This window comes from Chanodichthys erythropterus, chromosome 4 (assembly GCF_024489055.1).
Source record: "Chanodichthys erythropterus isolate Z2021 chromosome 4, ASM2448905v1, whole genome shotgun sequence".
In the NCBI taxonomy this organism is placed as follows: domain Eukaryota; kingdom Metazoa; phylum Chordata; class Actinopteri; order Cypriniformes; family Xenocyprididae; genus Chanodichthys; species Chanodichthys erythropterus.
Window position 1 is genome coordinate 31374711 of NC_090224.1, and position 13584 is coordinate 31388294.

A 13584-nucleotide genomic window follows, 5' to 3' on the forward strand; every position below is an offset into this window, starting at 1 on the left:
TAAATGGTCTGACCCAAAAAAAGAAAGTTGAGCGCAAATCCAGCCAATTAGTTTGAAGGGTAGGGATAGGGTTTGTATTTGTTGTAGCATTGTTTACACAATCAGTAGTTGACATAACCAATGAAATATTTAGAATCGGCTGTGGGGCGGAATTTGCACCAAACTGGTTTGGGAGAAAGAATCATGCCTACAGAATTTACTACACGATTTAAATGTATATAGAATATAGAAATTAGTTGTCAAATATAGCAGTAAATGAATGAAATAATATATACTTTATTTTCATTGTGAAAAGCTGATTTGGCAACTGCCAGTAAAACCATGAAAGAAGAAGATAAACAGAGAGTTTGAAGATTTTACAACATTTACATTAAAAGAATGCTATGATATAAATTGAATGATCACTATTTGTAGTTCAATGATCAAATACGAAAACTGGCAACACTGATTATGTGAAAATGTAAAAGGTCAGATATCATTGCTTTCTGCTCTTTTGATCATTCTCAAATCATGCTGGACCATCTGCATGATCATTAGGTTTTAAACAAACTTATGGAGTTAGGTTGGGAGTTCATACATACAGTGTTTTTCACATAAGAAAAGTTGTGAACACAAGAACAACCAGTCTAAAAAAAATAATGCTCCATACCCTCTAACAGCCTCAGTACAAGTGCTATAAAAGCAAATGGATACATATCAAATATAGGAAATCTGGAAATTTTGACTTTTGGACCTCACTGTATATTTCAATCTAATCCAGTACAGAAGGGGCTTTCTTAAGCCAGACATTCTGTTTGTGGCCAGTCGCAGCTCTGTAAACAACAAGCTCAAGAAGCTTCATTCTGAATTCAACTGTTGTAAACATGCCAATAAAATGGAGAGAAAGTGACATTCCACACTGTCTAAAACATTGATTTTCTTTGCCCGTTTGACAGTTTTGCAGAGATCCGACTCCCCAAAGTTTGCTTTGGAAAAAAACATGTACTTCAGAGACTCTCTTGAGAAGCACGATGTTCACTCTGTGTTCTCCAGATCAGCCAATTGTACACAGCCTTCAGAGGTGAATGATCTGGTGTTGACTCTTGTGAAGGTATTAATTTTAAGCACCCTTCTATCACAGTACAGTAAATCACTGGTTGACTGATTGTGTCTCTCTCTGCAAGCTCTGTATGTGGTGAACTGATTGTGGATGAAAACCCAATATAAAAGAGGGGCATAATAATAATGAAAAAAAAAAAAAAAAAAAAAAGCATAAACAGAAAAAAATATATAATTTTTTAAATCCTAAATAAGAGAAACTACTTATCATCAACTGCTTGACCATCACAGATAAAAAAGACACAAGCCACCACGGTATCATAAGATGTGAAGACTTTTGATCAACCGTCTGAGAGGAAGACAGTCATATCAGTCCTAAATTGCTGACTGACTACTTTTTAAATCTAAATCCCATCAACCCGCACACACACATTTTAAGTACTGAAAACCCCTGACACTGAAGTCCAAAACTGTGTTGCATCACTAAATGCAGAGCAACAGCTAATCGTGAGCGATTGTGTTCACAGAATGGGGGTGGAAATGGGTTAATGTTTAATGATCTTACTCGGCTGATGCTTGAAGGACTATAAATTGACTCCACTCCATCTGAACAGTCTCCCGTCAAGAGGACTTGGTAAGTTACAATTGTTTCGCAAAAAAATTTAAATAGCTACTCTTTTAAATTTTCGTAAAATATGTGAAATGCAAAAGCAGCGATTTGTGTGATAAAGTATCACCCATTAGTGCAAAATCCTAAAGTTTGTACAATTCTGTGCCCTTTGGTCATAAAACACAGGTGAAAAAAATGTGGGGAAAGATTTATTGCTGTACGATTGCTGCCCTGCTGCTAGCAACAGCCTGGGCTGCACCCCACGAAGGTCACGACCATGGTGGCCACACAGCTGACCACCACCACCATCTTCACCACGGGAAGGATGAACCCCACCCCAGCCATGAGGGGGCCACCGATGCCTGCCATCTGCTCTCTCCACACAATGCTGACTTCGCCTTCTCTCTCTACAAGAAACTTGCGTTCCATCCTGAAGCCGAGGGCAAGAACATTTTCTTCTCCCCGGTCGGGATCTCAATGGCTTTGAGCATGCTAGCTGTAGGAGCCAAGGGCAGCACTCATTCACAGATATACAGCAGTCTGGGTTATAGCGGGTTGCAGGCTGAGCAGGTCAATGAGGGTTATGAGCACTTGATCCACATGCTGGGCCACAGCCGGGAAGCCATGCAGCTGGAAGCAGGAGCGGGTGTAGCCATCAGAGAAGGCTTCAAAGTGGTGGACAAGTTCCTGAAGGATGTTCAGCACTACTACAACAGCGAAGCCTTCAGCGTTGACTTCTCCAAGCCTGATATTGCTGCAGAGGAGATTAACAAGTTCATCGCCAAGAAAACCAATGGCAAAATAACCGACATGGTGAAGGACCTGGACTCAGATACGTTGATGATGCTGATTAACTATATGTACTTCAGAGGTACTAAAAAAACTTCTCTTTCTTTCAGTGATATTCATGTAATAATAATTTCTTTGATCAGAAGTCTTGGTTGACACTGACCTGAAGTTCTTGCCATTTGTCTTGATAGGGAAGTGGGACAAGCCATTTGATGCAACACTGACCCAAAAAGCTGACTTCCAAGTTGACAAGGACACCACCGTGAAAGTTGACATGATGAAAAGAACCGGCCGCTATGACATCTATCAAGACCCTATCAATCAAACTACGGTCATGATGGTGCCCTACAAAGGCAATACTTCCATGATGATCGTTCTTCCTGATGATGGAAAGATGAAGGAGGTTGAAGAATCCATCTGCAGACACCATATTAAGACCTGGCATGAGAAACTCTTCAGAAGGTAATATGGGCGATACCTAGATTTTAGTTGACTTCGGACCTGAAGGTTGATAGTTGTTTAGTTGCACAGAAATTTGGGAAATTGTAAATGGCCATAGCTGATATTCCATATTTTACATTTCTGCCCTTCAGTTCTGTGGACCTGTTTATGCCCAAGTTCTCCATCACTGCAACTTCCAAACTGAAAGGCATTCTGCAGGAGATGGGAATAACCGATGCATTCGGTGACACAGCAGATTTCTCCGGGATGACAGAAGAGCTCAAAGTCAAGGTGTCAAACGTACGTATAGACTTGTTTTTACTTCTTGAAGCACCACTAATGGTTTATAGACCTAATGAATTTGAAAACTCTAGAGAGTCAAGTTCACATTTTGAATCCAATCTCCAGGTTGTCCATCAGGCAGTCCTCAGTGTGGACGAGAAGGGCACAGAGGCAGCAGCTGCAACCACGATAGAAATAATGCCCATGTCCCTGCCAGACACCGTGATGCTCAACCGGCCTTTCATGTTACTGATTGTAGAGGACAGCACCAAGAGCATCCTCTTCATGGGCAAGATCACCAATCCTACTGTCTGAGGTCCTACACCAAACATAACTCGCTGGCCATTTGCATAAGGCTGCTAATCTTTATGTAGATCTCATTGTAAACTGCAATAAATGTTGATTTGATTTTAATCAAGTGAGTCATCATTAAAAAAACAACAAAAAAAAAAACATGCATTTCTCAATACAGGTCTCAACATAATGCTGTCTGGAAAAACTGCAAATTTGAGCTTGTTAAATTGTGCTTCTTATTTTTTTTTTTTTTTTTTTTACATACATTTAACTTAATTTAGCAGGTCATTTAATACAAATGGATTTACAGTAGAATCAAACTCATTAAAGCAACTTTGGTTAAATGTCTCAGTGGTAGTAACTGTTATCTGTTGTTGCCTCACTGGTATTCCTCAGGAGTCCTGCAAACAAAGGACAGAAATTTTGATTTATAGCATTGATCATTTTTTCTTTTAGTCATGTAACCTACTATTATTTAATATATAGTGTCATATATGCAGTATGCATACACAATAACCTTACATACATTGAGGTCCAAAACTTTAAGACCACCATTGTAGGAATGCTTCTCATTTATTCAGCTTTGTTCTATGTTTTTGCACAATCCTGTTTATAACTTTCTGTTCACTTCTAGATTTTTATTCCCAAATTTTCAAAGTGGTTTTAGACTTTGGACTCCACTTTAGAAAGAGCTTTGTTGCCTCTCTGTTGTCAATTTTTTTGAGATCAAATGTATTGAGATGAAACAACACCATTGAAAATAACTTTTGCTTTCTGAATCTTAAAACAATAAAAGTGCATATATAAAGATAATAATACAGATTAAACAACAACAACAACAAAAAACTTCAGAAAACAGAAACACTAGGAGGTTGGTAGTAATTTACCAAATTATCAAAATAAATTAATTTCTCATTTCTAATTACACGAAAAATAAATGCAGCTATGTTTTGGGTTGCACAGCAGAGGGACGAATGTGATAACCTCTCGTTCATTCCCCTCACCTTTCTGACCTTTAACCTTTCGATAGAACTTCTGCTCCTGGACAGTGTGCTCAATCAATACTACGTTTCTCTGTAAATCCAACACAGCAGCCTGATGCATGTCTGTCTCTTCTACAAGATCAAGAGTGCAAATAAATGAAAATGAAATGAAAGCCTTAATGTATGAGGTATGCAGTCAGGAAATAGATCACATCAGGGTGATACTCATTCCAAGATAACTCTGGCAAAGTCTCTGGGCCATATGGCAGTTCCTCATGTGTTTATGCTTATCCTGCTCATCCCATCATGTGGTTGTGACTTTTTTCGAAGGCTGACTAGAGAGTGGTAGGTGTAGACTCATTTTATTGGATTTGTTTTATTAATGCATGCACACAATGACAATTAAAGGATTAGTTCACTTTCAAATGGAAATTAGCCCAAGCTTTACTCACCCTTAAGCCATCCTAGGTTCAGAAGGACATTAATAAAGGACTTTATTAACACCCCGGATCCATGTGGAGAATGTTTATGTTGGATGGATTCGGATGGAAGCACTTTTTGTTTTAGCTCATACTCAATGGTATCGCTCACTGCCATTATATATGCCGAGCCATGCTGAGCCGTTCCACGCAGTGAAAAAGCAAAGCGAGCCGAGCCATGCCGAACCGAGCTGAGTCGTACCACGCTGTGGAAAACCACCAATAGTCAGTAGAATGTCTGTTGAGGGGACCACCAAAAAAAAAAAAAAATGTTAGCAGATATGTAAAATGGACCATTGAAATAAAGCATTAACTAGCCCATTTGCATTCCTGTTATCTTAACAAAATGTTGTAATATGAAATATTTCTATTAAAAGATATATCCTGGTTAAGCTTAGACCACCTTTAAATTTTATTAATTTTAATTTGATTATTTCCACTTAACAAGTATGGAAACAAAGAACTAATATTGAGGTACTGAAAGATAAAACGTTTTAACAGAAGATTCATTTTTAATATATTTAAAGGTGCCCTAGAATTGAAAATTGAATTTAACTCGGCATAGTTAAATAATTAGAGTTCTGTACATGGAAATGACATACAGTGAGTCTCAAACACCATTGTTTCCTCCTTCTTATGTAAATTTGATTTGTGCAAAAGACCTCCCACGAACAGACGAATCTCAACATAACACTGACTGTGATGCAACAGTCGGGATCATTAATATGTACGCCCCCAAATTTTGCATATGCCAGCCCATGTTCAAAGCATTAGACAAGCCAGTATTAACATCTGGATGTGCACAGCCGAATCAACAGACATTATGCAGGTAAGCAAGCAAGGACAACAGCGAAAAATGGCAGATGGAGTAATAATAACTGACAAGATCCATGATATCATGATATTTTTAGTGATATTTGTAAACATTTGTAAACATTTTCTTTCTAAATGTTTTGTTAGCATGTTGCTAATGTACTGTTAAATGTAGTTAAAGTTACCATTGTTTATTACTGTATTCACGGAGACAAGAGAGCCATAGTTATTTTCATTATGAAACACTTGCAGTCTGTATAATTCATAAACACAACTTCATTCTTTATAAATCTCTCCAACAGTGTGTAATGTTTGCTTTAGCCACGGAGCACTATCAAACTCATTCAGAATCAAATGTAAACATCCAAATAAATACCATACTTACATAACCCGATATGCTGCATGACGAACACTTTGTAAAGATCCATTTTGAGGGTTATATTAGCTGTGTGAACTTTGTTTATGCAATGTATTATAGAGTTGCGAGAATGGGGGCGGGGAGCGCAAGCATTTAAAGGGGACATGCACAGAATCGGTGCATTTATAATTATGCCCCAAAATAGGCAGTTAAAAAATTGAATAATAATAATAAAAAAAAAAATCTATGGGGTATTTTAAGCTGAAACTTCACAGACACATTCAGGGGACACCTCAGACTTATATTACATCTTGTGAAAAAGCGCTCTATGCCACCTTTAACCATCATTTGAAATAGTGATAATTTCATACTTATTTTTTCATATTTATCAAAGAGAAATGTTTTAAAGTGAGACAAACACGACATCTTTGTCTTCCTTTCAAAAATGATGTCACTTCATGGAGGATGATGTCATTAAGAAACTGGCTTTTGTTTGTTAAAAGGATTTTACAAACGACTAACAATTAAAATATGACAACATCCACTCAAACCAAAGTATCATGATTACATTAAATACACTCTTGATATTGTGATAACATAAAGCCTACTTATATGATTTCCATCTTTAGAAATGTACGAGTTTAATATTGTATCTAATACAATAAGACGTGTGACCCTGGACCAGTTTTTGTCAAAAATCATTAGGATATTAAGTATAGATCATGTTCCATGAAGATATTTTGTAAATTCTGTACTGTAAATATATCAAACAATTATTTTTGTGAGTGGATATGCATCGCTAAGGACTTAATTAGGACAACTGTAAAAGCGATTTTCTCAATATTTTGATTTTTTTGCACCCTCAGATTCCAGATTTTCAAATAGCTGTATCTCAGCCTATCCTAACAAACCATAAATCAATGGAAATTTTATTTATTCAGCAGCTTTCAGATGAAATATAAATCTCAATTACAAAAAAATGGATCCTTCTGACTGGATTTGTGGTCCAGGGTCACATATATTATGTGGACATGAAAATGTACTTTATAGCAGGAATGGCTGCTTCATTTTGTGTACACGTTGCTTGCTGGACTATGAACGTTGATCTATTTAGTGTTCCTGTGTGCGCTTGTATACTGACAACAAGCACCCGACCCCCACTACCCCATTTGCATTTTCCGCCAACCTGTGCAACTGCAAACCTACTGATATTTGTTTGTTTACTTGCATCTAAAACACCATTACTCTGTCTAGGCATGACCTTCAGCCATTAGCATGCTGCATTATACATCTCTCTCATCAAAAGCTGCTGAATTAAACAGCATCATTCTGATTTTTCCCATTCACAAGGTGGCACTGTTGTTTCTCTTTCTGAATACAGCGAGAAAGGCTATGAGTGAGAGAGTAAGAGAAAAAGAGAGAACATGCTGGTCTCCCAGCACAGCAGATGTTAATTTTCTTTCAGTTGGCTATTGAGCGCCAAGCAAAGCAGCCAAGCCTCCCTATCCACTGACCATTTAACACTACTAATGACTTTCATGCTCAGTAAGGCCACACAAAACTGTGGCATTCATTTTGAGACAGACCCTCTCCACTAAATCTACAAAATGGGACACGAGTTTAAGGACAAGGCAGGTGAACGCTCTCTACTGGCAGCACTACGAGCAGGTGAGGGCCGTGTCCCTGGGGTGGATGGTAGCAGAGTTAATTGAAACTAAATGGATTCTGCGGGCATGGCATGAACTACCAGCAGGAGGAGTCACAGACGGGTGATAGAGGTGATGATAGACATCATATGGCCACAGCAGGACACCAGCAACACACCAAACAAACTAAGCCCAAAATGCTTGTATTTATGACATGTACATCAACGGGAAACACTTATAAACAATATAATATGTTTTTAATAGTAGTTTCTGCTGTATTCATGCTATGCCTTTCTCATTTTGTAATGGTGATTTTTAAGTACAATTTTAAACAGAACTGCATTGCGTCATCTCAAGCTACATTAATAATATACATAGAATATTCTGAACTTGTAACAAGAAAATTTCACTTCTAAAATGGCTGCCACTCTCCCTGTTATCAAAGAGTCTATATTATGGCCTCCTATCATTAGCATTCAATAGTCAATAATATGACGTTTTTAGTACAAAGTATTAAATAAAAAAAATTTTTTGTTTCTTTGTTTGTTTAGATCAGTGGTTTTATGCCACAGGGTTGGATATATTATGATTGATGAAACAAGAGTTTTGGAAAAGGCTATAGTAATTATGAATGTAGAACTGGCCTTTTAAACTTCCTTTGAAAAGTCAAATGGTTCTTTTAAATGACAGCTCAGTTTATTTTGAGGTAAATACTAGTGCAATTCAAAGACATAGATAAATTATGCTGTTTCAGATTCAAATTAATGTTTTTACTAGTGGTGGGCATAGGTAATTTTTTTAATCTAGATTAATCTCACTGTAATCTTGGAATTAATCTAGATTAAAATGGCTCATTTGAATTCTGCTGAAGACATTCAGAAAATGTGTGCTACCCAAATAATGACTAGAAGTAATCCGCCATTTTGTCCGACAAAGCAGTCAGGAGTTATAAGATTAACCTTGGTGGAGTTAAACTTGAAAAATTGTGTATATTGACATCTTTCGACATTTGAAACAACATTGATTCTCATGTTCATTCATGTTTATTTGATGTTATAAATGGACTCGTAGTAAGAGATGATCGGTTTACGAGCCTCTTGAGCTGAGGCGCTACAGCAATCTGTCACGACCATGGTCACGACACAATAAAGAGCAACAAAACAGTTTTTATTGTTTGAATTTCTTAAAAAAAAAACTACACGGTTTTAAAGCTGGGACTTTGTTTAATATAATAAGTAACCTGCTCTGTCTTGTCTGTCGACGTGTTTACAGTGTCCTCTTTGCTCTGCGATGTATTTTTCACTGCGTGTGGCGTGACAGCACCATGGCTTGTCGGACAAAGCAACAGTAACTAAGGGGGGCGGGCCTTTGCGAAGGATCAATTCGGCTAGGTATACATCCCCGCTAAAATATCAAGGTGAAAGTCATCATAGCTTGCGTAGTCTAGACCCAGCTCCTAACCCAACTTTGAGAATAGATTAACGGCAATATTTTTTTTATCGCCCGATAAGAGTCTCATGTTAACACAGCACGTTAACGCCGATAACGGCCCACCACTAGTTTTTACATAATTATTAAACCAATATTTGTTTTGAATTTCTATTACTGGATATGTGGATTTGTACTCCTTTCAGATACTTTAAGTAAACAATAAGGTACGAGAGGCTGTGCTGTATCGTGAATAAGTCACGGTAGTGCCTGCAACGCCCTTCAGCCGTGACTTATTCACAATACAGCACTAGCCTCAAGTACCTTATTGCTTTTATAAAATGGTTACCACACAATACAAATATTAAAGCCAAAAATATGTATCAGTGCAACTTTCATAAAGTAAACTTTTACTAAAAGCCTTCCTTCCGCCGGAAAAAAATAGTCCCTGACCGTGAACAGCAACAGAAGTTACTTTATTACGCCATTAGATGGCGGCAATTCAGCTGTGACTTATTTATGATACAGTACAGCTTCTCGTATCTACATCATCCTCACGTAAAATATAATGTAAGAAACCAGTTTGAGATGACTTGAGCTTTGTGACACGGCACATTATCCTGCTGCAAGTAGCCATCAGAAGATGTTTCATAAAGGGATGGATATGGTCAGCAACAATACTCAGACAGGCTGTGTCGTTAAAATGCTTAATTGGTAATAAAGCAAAGTTTTGCCAAGAAACTTTTTAAAAGAAAATCTGAATTAACATTGACGTAATGAATTTAAACTAGCAAAACATTTACTGGATGTGTTTAGGTTACTTCATCAAATGCTGTGGAACTCTTTTTGATAAATTATGACATTAATTCAATTTCAACTAAATGAACACCAGAAATAATAAATCCTGGATGCAGGACTGATCCAGAACAGGGCCTGAAGCAACATTTGTGCTACTGCCTCTCATTTAGGTTGTGATTCAGTTAACATGCAAGATGGAGATAGACACTGATGACATCAGATCAGCCTGACTCTGATAAGCAGAAAACAGAATTGATTTTTTTTTTTTTTACTTTATTTAATTATTATTATTTTTTTAATGTGGGCTTACTGAATGATGAGCATCTTCATTAGTCATGAGCTAATGTTGCATTACATCCAATTAAATAGATTTTTTTTTTTTTTAAATTAATGGTAATTCAAAAATGTGTGACGTGAAAAATCATCAACACATTAAAAATGTAAAAACTGAGATCTGGCTTAAAATTAATCTGTATTATTATTAGTATTAAAAATGTAAATAGATTTCCCCTCAGGGAGAATTCATTATCATTTTATTCTACGAGCCCACATTTATGTACATTAATTTTTTTTTGGAGACCAATTTTCTGTTTAGAACACTATGCGGCTTGTTGGTATGAAGGATCCAGGCTTTATTTATATAAAAGAACAATCTGTGTTTTGAGGTAATTCATGCTGCAGTCTACTGCACTGACCTTGAGAGGTTGTAAACAGATGCTAAGTTATTGTCTTCCGTGAAGCAGTTTATAATGAAGTGTATTTTTGTAAGCAAATACTTTACCGTGAGGGAAGTACAATCATATTTCTAAAGAGTGACAGCTAAGTCATTTGAGCAGATATCCTATTAAACAAACAAACCTGTGGCTTTCTGCAAATATGGCCTGCATTGCATGGACTGATAATAACAGAAGACAAAAAATATTCTACGGTTATATGCGCAAGCATCTATTTTGTTGTATAAGTTGCATAAGTTGCTCATTTTAGTGTATACAGATGGACTGTAATGAAGAAAAATGTTACTAACAGAAACAATTACATCTTATGCTTCCTGCTGGGAAAAGTTTTTAGGCTCCCTCTGTGAAGACGTCAGTAGAAAATATGAACAGATTAATGGAGACAATTCAACAAATCCACACAGTTATACAACAAGGAATCAACAATCCTTTGAGACATTAAGACAATTTTGAATATGAGTAAGTGTGATACTCGTTTTATACAACACTTCAATAAGAAGTTAATACTGAGTAACTTAAAATTTAAAAACAATATTGAGAATTAATGTTTATTTTCTACTCTGCTGAAGAAAAATGTGTTCCAAAAAAGGCACAGAATAATTAACCATCAAGTGTCTCTAAGCATTGTCAAACGAATCAGTTGACTCAACTTAATGATTCAACAACTTATTCATATAGACTAGTTTCATTCCTGAGTGAATCAGTGTTTTAGAATGAATCAGTTGTAGGGTGACCAGACGTCCCGTTTTTCCCGGGACAGTCCCGTATTTCAGCTCTATTTTTAGTGTCCCGACTTATTAAGAAAAAAATAATGTTTTGTCCCGTATTTCATCTTTCAACTGGGTGATGGAGTTCTGTCACACAAGAACAGCCTAATCAATTCGTCATAGAACAAAGTTACCATTCAATCACAATTCGTTATCGATTAGTGAAGGCGGGATAGGCGGAATCACGCTGAATAACACAGACCAGAAGCCTCTATCTCACGCACTCTCTCTCTCTCTTTCGCGCGATCAGTTCTCCTCGCGCCTGAATGGTCAAATGCACACATAGTTTTTCAAAATGTCCATCGTGTGGAGTATCTCACGTAAATAGTCGGTTAAGTGGACGTAAACAGGTGGGTAAAAACAGGAAATGTGTCAGTAGCCTATATTACATCCATGGATTTGGTCTTAAAGGGACAGTAGCCTAATTAAATATTTGTCAGTATATTCAAATGTGAAAAAACAAGTTTAATCTCTGTCGTATTTGTTGTATTGTTTGTAACTTGTTTGTAAATTTCTTTTTATATAACAATATATAACAAATATTTATATCTACACTGCCCTCCAAAAGTTTGGAAATGCCCTAGAAAAGTGGGGTTTTGGACAATATTGGCATGAATCCTTTTTAATTTGTGATAATTTTGCACTGGTAAGGGACAACACAAATTATAAAAACACACTTTATTACATAAACAGTTTATACATAGAAAAAAACTTAAATTTTTGATTCATCAAAATATCCAGCATTAGCAGCTATCTGACCTAAACTGGGTTCTAATTATTTCATTGTATTCTAAACTTAATTGGCAATCAATTGTTGAAGCTATTAAGGTGTGCTGACCCAAAAATCTTTTACAAACCTGGGCCAAGTTTAAACCAGTAACCAGGCATCACAGCTGGCAAAGGGGCATGTCTGACTTTGACATGTATATACTGCCATTATTATGTAATGAAATGAAATGAACACATGAAAATTATTATTGCTGGATAATGTCAAGTTACTGTAATGTATTTGCACCAAAGAATTATAAGGATTTATGCTGATATCGTCCAAAACCAGACTTTTCCAGGGGTGTTTTCAAACTCTTGGAGGGCAGTGTATATATATATATATATATATATATAATATAGTGAAATAAAATTTCTTATATCATGGTCATATTGCGCACTCGTCCCGTATTCCACCATGAGAAATCTGGTCACCCTAATCAGTTGTGAATGATTATATTACTCAGTTCAGTTGTAAAGACAGTCATGTGTTTTGTTTTAGAATTAATTTGCAGTTTTGAACATGTCAGTTGAATGAATGATTCAATGACTCACTCATAGAGATCTCTTACTACTTCTGACAGGCATAGCAATGTAACCTACATAAAGAGTCACTATAAAATTCCCACAGACTGTCGATCTGCCTGGAACGCACTAACAAAAGCAAGCAGAGTGACACAAACAGAACTTCTGGAAGATTCTGATATCTTATTCAAAGAACAGAACTAACTGTTATAAATGTGAAACTTAGAAAAACAAAAATTAAGTCTTTATATTAGGGGTGCCCCAGGGATGACGCGTTTTTGTAGGCCAGTTAGCGGCGCACGGGTTCCCTCGACTGAAAGCCTATTCATTTTTCCCAGTGCCCAAGGAAGTCGACCGGAAGTTGAAGTCGGCTGCGTGCCGCCATCTTGTAGCAGAACTTCACTTGCGTTAGCATCCCATTGACTCCCATTCATTTTGGCGTCACTTTGACAGCGAATAACTTTACATCTGAGGCATTTAAATACTTAAATACTTACTCCTGCTCACTCACGCCAAAGAACTCCCCGCTCAAGCTCACCGTCTCTTAACGATGGCAGTTTGCACGCACAGCTACTAGAAGATTTACATCTGTCAGACAGGTTGCTGACGTCATCAAGCTTAGTTTGAGTCTGCGCGTCAGAAACGGAAGTGCTAAAAATCGCTAAAAATGGGCTTCACTTGTCTCAATTGAGTTCCAATGGGGTCACTGTGTCCATTTCTTTTACTGTCTATGATTTTTCCCATAGACTTTTGGAAAATCGCAGAAAATAAGCTGTGTTTAACAAAGGGTTTTGACACTTACACGTTTTGTCTATCAAGATAATCTTTACAAGT

General features: G+C 36.9%; 1 protein-coding gene across 1 annotated transcript; it reads left to right on the forward strand.

The window, feature by feature from the left end:
* The first annotated feature begins 1806 nt into the window (after positions 1-1806).
* On the forward strand, positions 1807-3613 carry LOC137018729 (alpha-1-antitrypsin homolog). Its single transcript, XM_067383437.1, has 4 exons — positions 1807-2519; positions 2629-2899; positions 3031-3178; positions 3287-3613. Exons 1-4 carry the CDS (start codon positions 1844-1846, stop codon positions 3473-3475), a joined length of 1284 nt encoding a protein of 427 aa, XP_067239538.1. The 5' UTR covers positions 1807-1843; the 3' UTR covers positions 3476-3613.
* Positions 3614-13584: the final 9971 nt, after the last annotated feature.